This window comes from Ascaphus truei, chromosome 2 (genome assembly GCF_040206685.1).
Source record: "Ascaphus truei isolate aAscTru1 chromosome 2, aAscTru1.hap1, whole genome shotgun sequence".
NCBI lineage: Eukaryota > Metazoa > Chordata > Amphibia > Anura > Ascaphidae > Ascaphus > Ascaphus truei.
In genome coordinates this window covers 35,246,766-35,263,250 of record NC_134484.1, presented here as the reverse complement: position 1 = coordinate 35,263,250, position 16,485 = coordinate 35,246,766, and the positions used below count along the sequence as shown (strand labels likewise).

Below are 16,485 nucleotides of genomic sequence, written 5' to 3'. Positions count from 1 at the left end.
GAATGAATGCGATGTGAATGAATGAATGCGATGTGAATGAATGCGATGTGAATGAATGAATGCGATGTGAATGAATGCATGCATGAATGAATGCGATGTGAATGAATGCAATGTGAATGCATGAATGCATGCGATGTGAATGAATGAATGCATGCGATGTGAATGAATGAATGCGATGTGAATGAATGCGATGTGAATGCATGAATGCATGCGATGTGAATGAATGAATGCGATGTGAATGAATGAATGCGATGTGAATGAATGAATGCGATATGAATGTGACATGAATGAATGGGAAGTGAGCAGCAGTCAGACATTTCGGTTTGTAAGAAAGTTACTAAACAAAGACAAAATAAAAAACTGGACTTACCAAGCCTTTGAGAAAACTCGTAAAACTTTTTTAGTTTGCCTACTAGGGGGACAACTGCTCCCCATGCCTTCTCCTGCAGTTTTTCGTCAGTAGCATGTTGTATTGCCTTTAAAAGGTGAAACATCAAATGTTAATATTTCTCAGCCAAGTCAAAATATCTTAGTCAACGATTGATGTACAGACTTAGTCCAAAGTTCCCATGCTTCTAGTATGTTCCTATTTAGTGCCTTTCTCTAGACCATGAGTGGCAAACTCTAGTCCTCAAGGGCCACCAACAGGTCAGGTTTTAAGGATATCCCTGGTTCAGCACAGGTGGCTCAGTCATTGACTGAGCCACTGATTGAGCCACCAGTGCTGAAGCAGGGATATCCTTAAAACCTGACCTGTTGGTGGCCCTTGAGGACTGGAGTTGGCCACTCCTGCTCTAGAACAACTTTTCCTGCACATGTGCATGGTGTGCATTTACCTGTATGTCTGAGCTGGCAAAAGAACAGCTATCTTTGTAAAGGCCACAATTAGTGTTGTACTGGGTAATGTTTGATAAAAAAAAACAGGTAACAGGTACCCGGCCAAAATCAATAGTTCTATCCGGCCGGGTACCCGGTTTTCACTTAACTGCAGGGTCGAGGAAGACCACAGCGACATCTATTAAGAGCAGCAGAGGTCCTGTGGCGGTGGCGGCATCCGAAGTGTCTTCAGCCGGCGTGGGAGCAGCAGGAATCCATTACACAGCACCGCAGCAGGTAGCAGTGTGAGCCGCGGAACCATGTGACTGGAGCAGGAACGTTCCTATTGAACAGCCGTTCCACCGCCACAGGATCTCTGCTGCTCTTCATAGATGTCTTCCGTCGCTGGCTGCAGGTAAGTGATGGGTTTATTTTCAGCAATAATGACATTACTCGGCGCCGGGGGCCCACTTCTCAGTTGCCGGGACCGGGTAATGTCCGGGTAGTTGAAAATGTGCCGGGTAACACCGGGTAATTCTGGGTACTCGGTACATCACTAACCAAAAGTTTAAAGTGTGCCTCTATAACCTATACGTATAATAGGTGCACATAAGCCCACTCTGTGGCAGGGTCCTCAGAACTTTCCTTTTTGTATATTTTATTGTGGCATCACAACCTATACTAGTATTTTAATATTAGCATTTAATTTAAAACAATAGCTGCAGAATAAAAAACAAAAACACTAAGCACCTAACAAAATTACTGCATGTCTGCATAACGGCCGTGTGCTTGAGGCACTAACGGTCAGGACCATTGCCTCAGCTGGGGCCCCCTGCCCTATTTCCCATAATACTAAAACAATTATTAAATACATGACTGTTAAATCAAATGTTACAAGTCTCTTTCAAATGTGGCCACCTACAAATGCAGTCATGGACCAGTAACTTCTTGTGCCCGTATCCAATTAAATCCAGATCCACAACAAATTATTTGCCAATTTTGCCTTTTGTCTGTTGTCCATATCTATTCTTTAGAAAAGTGTGCTTAAAATGATCTGTTGCCTATAGATAATAAACGCACAGTGACATGATTATAGGTCTCCAACACTGAAAACTGGCACATGTTTGGAAGTTGTCAAGAGTTCCTTTAATGCAGATTTTTGCAGAATGAGAAAAAAAATACGAATATGGCAGAGACCATATACTATGAAATTGAGCCCGTTTGGTACTACTGATTAAGTTATGTACACGTATTGTACATAAATCATTGACTTCTAACAAATGCATTTGGCTTACAGTCACGTCTAATTATGGCTAAACTTCAGCATAAGTATCCAAGTTCTTATAAAACATTAAAAGCAGCCGTCCAAGCTGATTTTTTGTTTTGTTTTTTACAATCCCTCACCCTCCCCCCTTTTTAATATGTGCATCAATGCAATCCACACAATGATAAGTAATTCGCTAAGTTGCCGATCGATCGGCAAAGATTTGGTTCGGGGGTTCGCTAAATGGCTGTCAGTGCAGCAGTAGAGGACCAAAGATGCAAAGTTCTGTGGGGAAGATCATGTGACCAGGCCGTCACTACTGTAGATACAGTTGGTGTACTGCTAGGGAGGGCAGGGCTCAAAATGGGGTGTGCCAGAGCCTGTCTCAGAAGAGGAAGGGGATGCGACTTTGTAAATGGTTGCTATAGAAACAAAAAATGCTTGTTACATTATAATACATTAGACATGAATTCATTTTTTTGTCTTTTCTTTAAATACTACAAGCATTTCTCATAGTACAGGATTTAATAAAAAAAATTTTTACTGCTTTGTCTGTAGCAATAACAGCAACTTCATCTATACCAGAGGTGAGCAACTCCAGTCTTCAAAGCCCAGCAACAGGTCAGGTTTTCAGGATATCCCTGCTTCAACACAGGTGGCTCAATCGGGTGCTGAAGGAATATCCTGAAAACCTGACCTGTTGATGGCCCTTGATTACTGAAGTTGCCCACCCATGAATACCGCCCAAAAGGACAATTTAGATTAGAGACGTGATAAATAATACCGGATTTACCTCTCTGATTTCATGGCCGGCCCCTCTGTAGGACTGTAAGTCATCCAGGATTCCTTCTGCATCCTTTAATACTACATTCACTTGACTATAGATCTCCTTTTCAGATTCTGTAGGCTGAGCATCTAAATGGCACGAGATCACGTTAAACGTTACCAAGAACACGAGTTTTAAATAGAACACAAATACAAGAAAAACACAGATGAACACATCTAAGGCAAGCAGCTTTATAATATATATATTTTTTTTTAACAGTGAAATATATATTTAGCTATATTATATTTATTACACATCGAAACATGTCCAATGAATAGAAGTGACTGCTGCGAGTACAACATTATAACATACTTCCCAATTCAATCTAGTTCACGGGATGATAAAACCTGTTTTACAAAACGTATGCTAAAATCTGGAGGGTTTTTTTCCCCCAAATCGGGACTGAATATTTAGAATTTAAATGTCTGGAATTGTAAACCAACTGCTGTAGAAGAAGGCTACATTGCCAAAAATAAATTTGTGTTTCTGGGAAAGGTGCTTGAAAGGGATTTGCAACACAATACAGATCAGCACAGTATATTCTAAGACAATAGTGCCAATGTACCAAGAAATTGCCACATGTTGCATTATTTTTGTGTCCATGTTTCAAGGACTTTGCTCCAGTTTTTGTGCAATAGGCTGCGGCCACGCAGCCGCTGAGCGCGCCAATCCGTGTCTGCCCCTCTCCCCATTCCGTGTCTGCCCCTCTCCCCATTCCGTGTCTGCCCCTCTCCCCATTCCGTGTCTGCCCCTCTCTCCCCATTCCGTGTCTGCCCCTCTCTCCCCATTCCGTGTCTGCCCCTCTCTCCCCATTCCGTGTCTGCCCCTCTCTCCCCATTCCGTGTCTGCCCCTCTCTCCCCATTCCGTGTCTGCCCCTCTCTCCCCATTCCGTGTCTGTCCCTCACTCTCTCTCACTTCTGTGTCTGTCTCTCTCTCCCATTCCGTGTCTGCCCCCTCTCTCCCCATTCCGTGTCTGCCCCCTCTCCCCATTCCGTGTCTGCCCCCCCTCTCCCCATTCCGTGTCTGCCCCCCCTCTCCCCATTCCGTGTCTGCCCCCCCTCTCCCCATTCCGTGTCTGCCCCCCCTCTCCCCATTCCGTGTCTGCCCCCCCTCTCCCCATTCCGTGTCTGCCCCCCCTCTCCCCATTCCGTGTCTGCCCCCCCTCTCCCCATTCCGTGTCTGCCCCCCCTCTCCCCATTCCGTGTCTGCCCCCCCTCTCCCCATTCCGTGTCTGCCCCCCCTCTCCCCATTCCGTGTCTGCCCCCTCTCCCCATTCCGTGTCTGCCCCTCTCTCCCCATTCCGTGTCTGCCCCTCTCTCCCCATTCCGTGTTTGCCCCCCCTCTCCCCATTCCGTGTTTGCCCCCTCTCCCCATTCCATGTCTGCCCCCCCTCTCCCCGTTCCGTCTGCCCTCCCTCTCCCCGTTCCGTGTCTGCCCCCCCTCTCCCCGTTCCGTGTCTGCCCCCCCTCTCCCCGTTCCGTGTCTGCCCCCCTCTCCCCATTCCGTGTCTGCCCCTCTCTCCCCATTCCGTGTCTGCCCCTCTCTCCCCATTCCGTGTTTGCCCCCCCTCTCCCCATTCCGTGTTTGCCCCCTCTCCCCATTCCATGTCTGCCCCCCCTCTCCCCGTTCCGTCTGCCCTCCCTCTCCCCGTTCCGTGTCTGCCCCCCCTCTCCCCGTTCCGTGTCTGCCCCCCCTCTCCCCGTTCCGTGTCTGCCCCCCTCTCCCCGTTCCGTGTCTGCCCCCCCTCTCCCCGTTCCGTGTCTGCCCCCCCTCTCCCCGTTCCGTGTCTGCCCCCCCTCTCCCCGTTCCGTGTCTGCCCCCCCTCTCCCCGTTCCGTGTCTGCCCCCCCTCTCCCCGTTCCGTGTCTGCCCCCCTCTCCCCGTTCCGTGTCTGCCCCCCTCTCCCCGTTCCGTGTCTGCCCCCCCTCCCCATTCCGTGTCTGCCCCCTCTCCCCATTCCGTGTCTGCCCCCCTCTCCCCATTCCGTGTCTGCCCCCCCCTCTCCCCATTCCGTGTCTGCCCCCCACCCCTCTCCCCATTCCGTGTCTGCCCCCCCCCCTCTCCCCATTCTGTGTCTGTCCCTCTCTCCCAATTCAGTGTCTGTCCCTCTCTCCCAATTCAGTGTCTGCCCCTCTCTCCCCATTCCGTGTCTGCCCCTCTCTCCCCATTCCGTGTCTGTCCCTCTCTCTCCATTCGGTGTCTGTCTCTCTCTACCCATTGGTTATTGAAGGGTCATGTGACCCTGCTGAACGCTTGGAAATCAAATTTCCATGTCTCTCCAAGTGCTGAGCTTTGGAGAGCGTACGTGCACGAGCACCGCTTGAGCGTGGCCGTACTTATTGGGAATCACTGAAGTAATCTTGCCAAGCGCGCTCAGCAGCAGCGTGGCCGCAGCATTAGCTTTTTTTGGGGGGTGGGGGGCGTGTCACCAAGAGGAGTTATATGACACAGATTAAGAGACGTACAGTATGAAATCCTGCACCTCTGAGCGTCCCTTTTTCTCCTTTCAAGCTGTGCCTTAAAAAGGCCAGGTCGGGGGTGGCAACACGTTTGATACATACGACACAAATTTGAAGCAAATTTGGTGTAGTCTCAAAACACGTTTTTAGGGGCCCAATGTGTTGTTTTCATTTTGTGTGTGATGAATTGTATCGTTAAAGATGCATTTACTCTCAAAAGTATGCTAATCGCTTCAGAGCTTTAAAAAGGAGGAGAACAAAGTCCCACTCAAGGTCACCTTCAACAGCTGCCCCAGCTCCTTTCCCAACATCTGTGCCCTCACTCCTCCACTGCACCAGAAGCATTCATGTAGCTCAAACCCACTGGTGATATGCAGCAGTGTATGATAAGAGGCGACAGAGCGTTTGCTAAAAACTGCTTAATTAAGCAGGTGTCAAACACATTTTTATTTGTTTCAGTTTTTTGTTTTTTTTACACACAAGAATAAATGTATCTTTAAAGTGATATATTAAAAAGTAAATGGAAAAAAATCAAGCACCCTAATTGAAGGCAAAAGTATTGGGTTTTGATATCAGAAGGCATGTCAGGATGGTACCCAGAATGTTATCACTAACTCAAGAATGTTTGTAGCTGATTAACGTGGTCGGCACTGGTCCCTGAAAAACGATAATGTGATGAAAGAACTTCAAACAGGGCGATGAGAAAACAGAGCGTGAAAGAATATGGGACAGGACGTGAAAAGAATCAGACCCTAATTATTCATGTGCCTCGTGGATGTGATAAAATCTGTATAAATCCATACAACTAAGAAGTATGTTCCGCTAATTTTCGATTCCTTTGTTGTGTAACTCGCACATTACTTGTACACCAAGCGCTAATGAAATGCTGATGTCTGAATAGAATTGTGGGTACCTTTGTGTTCATGCAGATAAAGCATGTACACAAAAGGTACCAATTAAAATTCGACAGATCAGGCAAACATTTTTCACGAACAATATCAAGTGAATTTTGAAAGCTGCTGAAGACTGCTATGTGGATTAAAACATAAATGGGTAGAAAATGGTACAGTAGGCAAACTATGAATTAAATAAAAGCTGTTCATGCATTATGGATTTAGAACAAGACATGCAGCAGCATTTTTAGATCAGTCATGAATTCGAGACTTGTCTGGCTATTTTTTATCATCTCACAGGTTTGCCACTGTGCACAGCTGATTTCCCAAAATGTTTAAAAGTTGAATTATATGGACTCGGTTGTCCTGAGGCATTAAGTCATAGATTCATAGAATCAGGACCTTCAGTATGGTAACAGATTAGGGTTTCTGGTCAGTGGAAAAAGTAATTTGGCACTGAAAATAAAAAGGTAATATAATCAAACTAAACCACTGATGTATACACAAAATAATATAGATTAAGGACCAGAACGGCCACTATTGGCTTTATACTGACCACTATGAAAATGTACTGTACAGTGAGCCTATGTAATAAGGATTATAACCATCATTTTTTTTAGGAAATTTGATTTTAATGTGTTGATAATAGATCGAACCAAGTGAGATATCTCGATTTAAAATGGTCTATCTGCACATCGGTACAATACTGCCAATGACAAAACACAGAAGCAGGAGGAGGTCGGACGAGGAAGATATACAGGCACACATTGCGAGCAGATGCAAAATACAAAGCATGGAGACTGAATGAAGCAGCGTAATCGAGCTTGATTTGTGTTAAGGAGTCGCATGCATCTCCCACTATAACCCAGGTTAACATCATGCACTTGGAAAATACACAAAAAGACTCTTTGAATTACGCAAACGCTTCCCAGCTTTATACAGTAAACCACAATGTGGTAATATATTTTGGCAGCTGTCACTTATCTTTACTATATATTCAACAAAAATCTATGTTTTAGACCAACTGTACATTTATACATTAATCTCAAAAATGGTTGATATTACCAAAATAAAGGCAGTGTGAATAAATTAAGGTGGTTTTTTTTTTTCCTTTTTAAAAGCACTTTTTTTTTTTTACATTGTTTTATTTCATGAAAAAGATTAAGAAGAAATATGGTTAAAATGCAACATCAGAAAAACGTGTTGCCTTCGTTGGATTATTGTAGATGGCATATTTATACATTATGAGAAAGGTGTAAAATGCACTTTAAAAAGTAACTTTCGTCTCTAACGTTTAGCATTTTCTGATCAGTCCCCTGGCGTGCCTTCTCCACTCAAATATCGGTCCAACTTAGTGCAACAGCAATGAGGTACAGTTGTGCTCCCTCTTATGGCTAGTGCTTTCTTAGCTGGTGGGAGAGGGAGTTGGTATTTGGGCATACTTGTTATGTGGCAGTGGCAATATCTTGGGCAGGGGGCTGAGGAACGGTTTAGGGAGACCCTCGATGCTTGCAACCACATCAATTTAAAAGCTTACTCTGGACAGCAATAATTGTTCTGCGAATTTTTTTTTTTTTAGACGTCACTATCAAGAAAATGGATGATGCTAATTTACTGGGTGATCTTTTTTGTAAGCCAACACAAGCTAATAACATTTTATATCCTTCCAGCTTACACCAGAGAAGGCAGATCAAAGGCTTCCCCACCTACAGCTCCTCCGGCCTAGGGGAAATTGCAGTGATACATTACAGAAATATGGAAGCGCTAGGAAATTAAGTTGTACGTGGTTTTTGTTTTGTTTTTGTATGGCTGTCAACAACTTGATATGTTATCGACCACTTTGCACGTGCATAGAGAGCAGATAGCAATCAATTGCTAGGCCATAAAAATGTACTCAAGATATGGGATTTATTGGTACATACAATACAGGTTGGACATTTTTAAGCTTGGGTTTTACAAAGAGACAGGTGCTTCGCTTGGACCCAGACCGTAAATCGTATTTGAGAGCGAGAGTTAATATATGCTCTGCCTAGGACACCACACTCCATGGTTTATGCTACATGGGAATTCAACAACTGTAAGACCAAAGAGGTGGTTTATCGATTGGTATGACCACAAGAGAATTCTGCAGAAGAGTCTTGGAGCATATTAATAGTGCTTGCTAGAGGAAAGAAATTGTCGAAAAACATTTGTGTTACACACATGCCTCTTCTCCAAAAGGGATTACTTGTGTGGTTATCGACATAGTCAGTCTAGGTATTATTCAAGGGGGTCAGAAGGAGAAATCCTGCTTAAAAGTCGATGGATTTGTTTGATCGTATACAACATCGGGGGCCTTAATATTTCTATGTTTATCTAAAAATGTGTCTGAATAGTTTTTGATTTTTCTGTTGTACGTATTTGTATTCATTTCTTGTTCTGTTTATATTTGAATATGGTGTGTTAACTATTACATCCATAAAAAGATGTAGAACGTACACTGTCATGCCCCCTATTGAAGATCGTGCAAAGCACCTGTCAGAGCTTGTGTATGAGATAGATTATGTCCATCATCACGACGGCCTTGTGGGATGGTGGTTACCTGGAGCTGCTGGGCCACACCTGGGAGATACTCCAGCTGTGCCAATTGAGTTTGGATTAATGTACTGTAACTGCAAGTATTTGATCTATGGACATTATGGCATTGCCCATGAGTACGTATAAGCAGACTTGCCAAGGTGATTCTTCAATTGAATATGAACAGCCTAATTCCCAGTTTTGATGTTCTGTTGCTCTATGACTGTGCTATCAGTATTTCTTCTTGCCCTCTATGGGGCAGATTTATCAAGTGCTAATACGAGTTATAATCCGTACCGACAGTGGATAAATTGGATATGCTGCATATAAGGCTAGGTCATACATATACAACTAGTTCTGCACAAAGAGAGTGTGAGAGTGTGAGTGACAGTGAGTGAGTGTGAGTGAGAGAGTGTGTGTGTGAGAACACTTTTTGACTTGGAGACGTGATTTTTTTTTTTTTTTTAAACAAAATCTTAAACTACCAATAAATTGAGTAATAATTTTGACGTACTGCTTCCTAGTGTGGAATAGTTGTTTTTGCCACTGGGAAGGCTTTGTTTAGTTTATTCTACGGGGTGCACTACCAGTTATTAAATAGGTCTATACATACTGCTTATAGCGGTCAGTGTTTATATTTAGAGGTTTGGCCGGTAAAATGTACTATTACAGCACGTAACAGATGAATACACTTTAGCCTACATTAAACAAATCTACATGCGAAATATATTTTGTTTTATAATAAGAAACGTAATTTCTCTTTAATCCCATTAGGACAAGAAATGGCCCCAACTCTAAGGCCTCAAAGCAATGAGTGAGTTCCCACACCGGGAGGTGAGATTCCTAATATTCATCAATTACAAAATCGGTATTTTCTCCACACATGAATGACGAGTATTTTGTATAACGCTGGGAAGCCGAGAAACACACAGCAAATGACAGCTCAGGTAACTTACTTAGAGAGCACGTCAGCATGCAACATTAAGGAGACAAACCGGGACTACTAAACCCATTGGACAACCTGTGCCATTTTTTGCACTAGGCCCCAGGGTGCAAATACATTTCAGCACCAAAAATTAAAGGGCTAGATAAAAGCAGGGTTTTTTTTTTTCCTCCCAATAACACTTTAAATTAGTTGTAGGTCCCAATGTATAACAATCTAAATTGTACATGATTGGTTCTGATTTGTAGAGCTATGAATAGCTTCCAATAACAGGTGGTGTGAATTTTAGATAATGGCATAAATCCATGTTTTAAACACCTGGTAGCCACAGGATATAATGACATCAAAAACAATTACCAATGTCTCCATTACCAACCTCGACAGTAGAGGTAGCTACTATTGTTATCATAACTTGGTATGGAAGGAAGGATGGCTGATCGCACTGGCAAGAGGTGCTACGTGTGAATGTTACTATGGTCAAAATGAAGTCATATGATCATTTCCATCCCTTCGCCAACTCAATATTTCCCCCAAACTCTTCCCCATAACTGGATTGTGTTGGAAGTACTGCAGTTAAGGCGTACTGTGCTTCACCTTGTGTACACGTCAGAATGAGGCCATTTTCTTTGCCCAAAGTGTGTTCTTGATTATATCAAACCAGCGGTTTGCGTGAGTAACATCAGTTTGTATTCGCCCACGTGGTGGTGTATAGTAAGACCCGTTTGGTTTCATTTTTAATACAAGGATTCCTGAAGAGATATTTGCTGCATGTAATGGTGTGAGTGCTGCTGATGAAGGCAGCAAGGAAATGTACTAAATGCAGTATAAACATTTAAAAAAGGGGATCTGTTAATCCCAACACCAACAATGCCAAAGCTCTTTGCAGCCATGATTTGGGGGGGAGGGGGGGTGTTTTAAAATCAGGATTCCTGAAGTTCAAGGCAGCCCTGCTCTGGTGTGTAACATGCAAACATCATTAAAATGTGACTTCAGTGGGCGAGGAAATGCCATGATACAAATAATACCTATGGATGATTGCAAATGAAGTGTGTGTGATCTGTTTGGGGGGTTATTAACCCTTTCCACTGCCGGCATGGTCGGAAACACATATTGCCAGAAGTTCCTACAAATGCCTCATTGCAGGACTCTCTGCCAATGATGTGGTTAGCATGCTATATGCATTCACTTCCTGCACAATGGACTTTGGACTTAGGAAATCGGGATAAAATCACTTCCTGCGATTACACAAGGAGCTGTGAAATGTGCCCTGCCTGAGCTCTGTGTTCTAATTTCCTGCTGCAGTAAATACATGTGTAAAATGTCATTTAAAATCAGCAGCTAAAAAAATTAAAATAAATGCAGAATCTTCATCTGACACCCGTCCCATCCTCCACAACCAAATATCGACACAAGTCAACACAGAGAAGAGACATGTACATAGGCAAAAAGCTGAAAAGCGCATACATTTAGTCCCACATGGAAGCAAATTCACAGCTCTGAAAATCAACACGGAACAGACAGCAAGTGGCATGATGCAGACAAACACTTAGTGCGAAAGATAAATGCAGTCTACTGCAGGCGAAGAGGAATAGATATATAAAATCATATTCTCACTTTCAAAATCAAGGAAAAAATTTGGCCCCTGCTCAAGGTCTGTGCAAGTCAAAACTTTAAGGAGGTTTCCCATGTTAAGGTACCTGTCGAGACAAGAACGAGAGAAGACAGAACATGTCTATCAGACAGAACACCCCAAATGCAGTAAGATAAAGTGGTGGAGGAGAAGGTAAGTTCAGAGGGGGGGTGGGGGGGCGCAGACATGCTGGCCCTCATTGTAGAAGTCGTCCCTCATTCCCATGATGCCTGTGGGATCCAGTAAAAGCAGTGGGGTATTTATAGAGACACATCACACACGCACCCCTTTGTTAGATGACCCTGATGTTGAATGAAAGCCTCCATGTGGGCGATTCCTTATTTATTTGTCCGCAGTGGCACTGTACAGTATATCGACTCTATCACCATCTTAGAAAAACACGAGTAGGTTTAGAACAGGGGTGGCCAACACCGGTCCTCAAGGGCTACCAACAGGTCTGGTTTGCAGGATATCCCTGCCTTTGACTGAGCCACCTGCGCTGAAGCACAGAAATCCTGAACACCTGACATGCTTGGAGTTAGCCACTCTTGTTTAGAACGTTCAACATCCGTCCCTAAACCTGGAGCGTCTTGATGCTCGGCACTTCCAATGTCCATGTAGACAAGAGCTAGAAGAGCGAAATAATCTAGTAATTTAAACTATTGCAATCGTTAAATGCCAACAGCCTAAAACCTGCACTAAAATAGGCCTCAAATCGTTGTGCAATTGTCGTGGCGAGGAACCCGATTGTAAGACCTCTTTGTGAATGGACTCGTGGCTTTTGAGATGAAGCAGGCCTTTGAGCGTTGCTCGTTCAGGTGTTGGCTCGGTGTGAGAACAGCTACACTGCACAGTCACCTCTGCAGACCGTTAAACAGAATTTCCCACCACCCGGCCTTGAAGCCTGCATCGCTACAGGAGGAGATAGCGGATCACAGAAGGACCCCAATGACTTTGCACATGAAAAAAAAAAAAACTAAGCACGGCAGGAGAATGAAAGTGTCGGCCGCGGCTGAAACATCATGCAACCCTGTCGAAATTGTGGCTTTTTTTTTCTTTCAAACTGATATTTCCCGTTTGCATTCACTGTGGGGGTGAGAATGAGCAGCCTGCACGGGTTACCGTTTCGAAATGCACCAGCTGTGGAAGGGTTATCAGACTTACTTTCAAAATCCAAGAAAAAATGTGATGCATTGTGGTCTATGTCTCGGGTTAGCACCTTAATGAGATTACCCATGCCAGCCAACCTAAAAATAAAAATGGCACAGTCATTTAGTTCCAGTAATTGGAGCTGAAACCTGGGGAACAGTTAGTGCGCGCTGCTCCTCTGTGGTTTCCTGCACGTGCACACTGGTGGAACTGAATCTTGCCAGTGGGGTTGCTGCCAATGATGGGGGGTGGGGTGAGGGGGGGGGGGTCCTGGGTTAAGGGTTTGCTTCCACCCCCTCAAAAACAAAAGCCGGGTTATTACACAACTGGAAACATCTGAAAAGTCAAAAAGGTGGGGGACATTGGAAGGCAGGTTAAAATGTTAACCCCTTCAAAGCCAAAGGAGCCAGAGGCGCTTCCACGACGCACGCCAGGCTTTTCTGGCAGTCAAAGGGTTAACAGTTGACACATTCATTATTCCTACATTACAATGGAGGCCTTTATTTAGTAGACCAGGGGTTCTCAACTCCAGTCCTCAAAACACCCCAACAGGTCTGGTTTAAAGGATATCCCTGCTTCAGCAGAGGTGGCTCAAACAGAGGCCCTGTCAAAGACTGAGCCGCTGATTGAGTCACCTGTGCTGAAGCAGGGATATCCTTAAGGCCTGGGCCTGTTGGGGGTCCTGAGGACTGGAGTTCATAACTCCTGTAGTAGGCTGTAAAGCGGCTTCTCCGTGTCAGGGAAGCATTTGAGCTGAAGTCCAATAAATGATCATACGGCCTCGCGTTCACGGAGAAGCAGCGTCACGGCACAGTGAATAGGAGCTTAAGTCTTTGCTATTTAATTATCAATAATGCCAACTGATTGTCAAAACATAACTCTTTCGGTGTAATACCGTTGGAGTGAAATCCATCTGAAAACATTTTGTCGGACACGTAACATTTTTTTACACACCTGTTTAACATGTGCTATATTGTGTACATCACTTATTCATTTGCATAAAACATCCGCAAACGCTGGTTGTCTTTTCATTTCTGCTTTAGAAATGCCACAAACTACAAATATGCTGCATATCCCTAACCCTGACTGTGCTAAAGGGGCCTGTAATATTGGGGGGCATTTGTTATAGCACCTAATGCACTTTTATCCTCTGTGTATTACAATGTGTATTTGTATGTAAAATACATACACAAATAGCCATTGGCATTCACGCATGAACAGTGCCTGGAGAACGCTGCGTTACAGGAACCTCCAGGAATGCCGGTCATTACAAAGGTCTTGGTGGTGGTCATACTCTGAGGTTGATAAGCCCAGTTCAAACCCCGGTGATTTCTTGTGGCTTTGAGAAAGTTACTCTATCTCCCTGTGCCTCACGAATTAAACTTACACTGCAAGCTCCTACATCAGGGAATCATTACTTGTCGAATACGCTATTTCATCACCGTCGTGTGGCAAGAAGCCTTCTATGGTGCCAATGTAGGGGAGATACCAACATGGATATATGTTTGAATGTACTGTATTGAGTAGGTTCATAACATCGCACATTTGTATGTTCAAAAGACAAAAACAACATTTGCACATCATTAAAATTACTTTGGTAAGCAGAAACTCATCCCTTAAAAAGAGAGCTTAAAGGTGCAATCCCATGCAGCAGGCGAGAAAACAACAACCTTTTGTGAACAATTTTACAATCTCATTGACTTCCTTCATCAAACGTAAACATGCTAAATGCAAAGAGGTGGATGCTTTTGTTTCTCTGGAAATGAATGCAGTCCTGAGCCAGCCCCATCCCTATCAGAGTCTAGATAAGTGGCGAGAAAGGTTTACAACCTGCAACAAATGTAATCACTTAAAATGAGGAAAGCTCACTGGAATAGGCAGAATGGGACCGCAGCGCGTGTGTGTGCGCGGATGTAGCAGGAGAATGGCTAAACCCCGTTAACAATATAGGCCAGCATTAGACCGTTCTGTGGTGCAATGTCTTCCATCTTGAGCAGGGAATGTGTTAACAAGTGGAAATTCAATCCTAAACATAGCATGTTGTAGTCAATGAGCTTTTACAATGCAAAGAAATAGACCTACTGCTTTAGGAGTGCTACAGAAATAAATACACACGTTGGTTAAACCGACCACCGTTTCACCGCCACATGCTATGCACCTGCCTGGGGGGGCTCAGAGCCCCAACTAGTCCCAGGCCACACATGAGGGCACCTGTGTCACCAGCCCCCTGATAAACATCTGCCAGCAGCGGAATATTTCTTGCAGGAAGTGGGGGCTCTTGAGGTTTCCAGAAGGGGTTAATAAATACACATTCCCATGCCTCAAACACAGGATGAGGAAACACACTTCAAACGTGGACATTGGAGTTCAAAACGTGAGGCCCGAAATGAGTCTGGGGACGGTCCTGTTCCAAAAGCACCCTAGGCTATAATGGATTGTGGGGTATTATTGCTTTAAATATATGAAGGATCTCTAATATTCTGCTATTGACGATTAGGTCACATCTACAATCACTATTAGAAACCGTCCATATAGGTATGTAAAGCAGCAGGTTCTTTTCCAAGGTGATTCTGGAGCAGGACAGTCCCAAACTTACCCCCGGGGGGCACTCTGGGGTCTTCAAATATCCCCCCCTGCAGTCCTGCTGCTTATTTACAAGTAACAACGGTCACAGCCTCACAGACCTATACAGGGCCACCAACATGATGGGGGGGCCGGCACTGGAAGCTGGGCTCGGTCTCTCCAGCTGCCGGGCAGTCGGACCGCTGATTGCTGCTGCCGTGCTCCGGCCCTCCGCAGGTGCTGCCTTGTCCCACGCCGGGCCTCTCTTTCTCTCCTACTGGTGCTCAACCGAAGCCGAGCCTGACTTCCGGGTGGGAGGCCCAGCGTGGGACGAGACCGCAGCCGAGGAGAGCCGGGGCCCAGCGACGGCAACCAGAGTCCAGGCCTCGGCTCCCGACTCTAATCGGCTGCCGTCTCCTCTTTCCACGCTGGGACACACACACACACTCTCTCCAACCTGGGTGCACCCGGAAGTCAGGCTCGGCCTACGGCGTGCAGCGGCGGGAGAGGCGCCTGGCGTGGGACGAGGCAGCAGCAGCTGGGGAGCACCAGGGCGGCGGCAACAGCAACCAGAGGTAAGTTTATTTGTGGGGTTGAGGGGTGGTAAGTGTATTTGTGGGGGTGGGGGGAAGGGCAGTAAGTATTATAGTGCCTATAAATAATGAAACGCCAATAATCATGTCCAACTTTACTAGTGGTCTGCTCAACTTTGTTAACTGTTGGGACCTACGAATGTGAATAGCTGTGAAGCCGGCAGTCGGAAGAGAGCGGGGAGGTGGTTATCTGCGGAGGTGACCGTATAATTATAATGGCATATCAGGCTGTCATTTTCTCCACAAACGTGTCCAGTCTGATTATTACGTCATCATTTAAACCCAGGTCGGCCAACTCCCGTCCTCAAGGGCCACCAACAGGTCAGTCTAAGACTGAGCCGCCTGTCCTGAAGCAGGGATATCCTGAAAACCTGACCTGTACACTTGTTTAAAGCCAAGCAGCCTGTTCTTACCCCGTAATGTACCTGGCAAAAAGGAATCTGTGCAAAAATGTGACAGGTACTGCAAATTGTTGAATTAACTTATAACACTACAGTTACAGAACCTTAAAGGGGAGGTCTCTCCAAGGGCACGGATTAATGGTAGTGATAAGATGAACCCTTTCCCTGCTAGAGGGGAGCGCAAGGCCAGGGCCATGGTCCAAAAGACAGCGCTGAGCCGCGCCACTTACCCCCATCATCCATACTTAGTGCGGCTTTAGATGACGCTTCCGCAGGCGCGCAGTGGCGAGTGGAATTGAAGCCGACACTACAATTATTTTCCCGCTGAGGGAAGCGGAGGGCCGGTCACGTGACCGCCAAAAGCCAAATGGCAGTTCGTGACGTCGGCGCCGT

The 16,485-nt window shown here is 45.2% G+C and overlaps 1 protein-coding gene across 11 annotated transcripts in view; it reads right to left on the bottom strand.

Annotated features, from left to right (window-relative positions):
- The window catches only part of CYRIB (CYFIP related Rac1 interactor B), a 166,363-nt gene that overhangs the window by 15,424 nt on the left and 134,454 nt on the right, over positions 1–16,485 (bottom strand). For 7 of the 11 annotated variants that reach the window (XM_075582044.1, XM_075582024.1, XM_075582033.1 and 4 more), the window contains 3 exons: positions 11,372–11,454; positions 2,874–2,995; positions 371–476 (listed from right to left, as the gene is read on the bottom strand). In XM_075582044.1, the coding sequence (XP_075438159.1) occupies positions 371–476; positions 2,874–2,995; positions 11,372–11,444 (301 nt within the window). In that variant the 5' untranslated portion in view covers positions 11,445–11,454. Of the gene's footprint in view, positions 1–370; positions 477–2,873; positions 2,996–11,371; positions 11,455–12,551; positions 12,635–16,485 lie in introns of all 11 variants that reach the window. The other 4 variants (XM_075582056.1, XM_075582040.1, XM_075582062.1 and 1 more) reach the window with 2 other exon arrangements.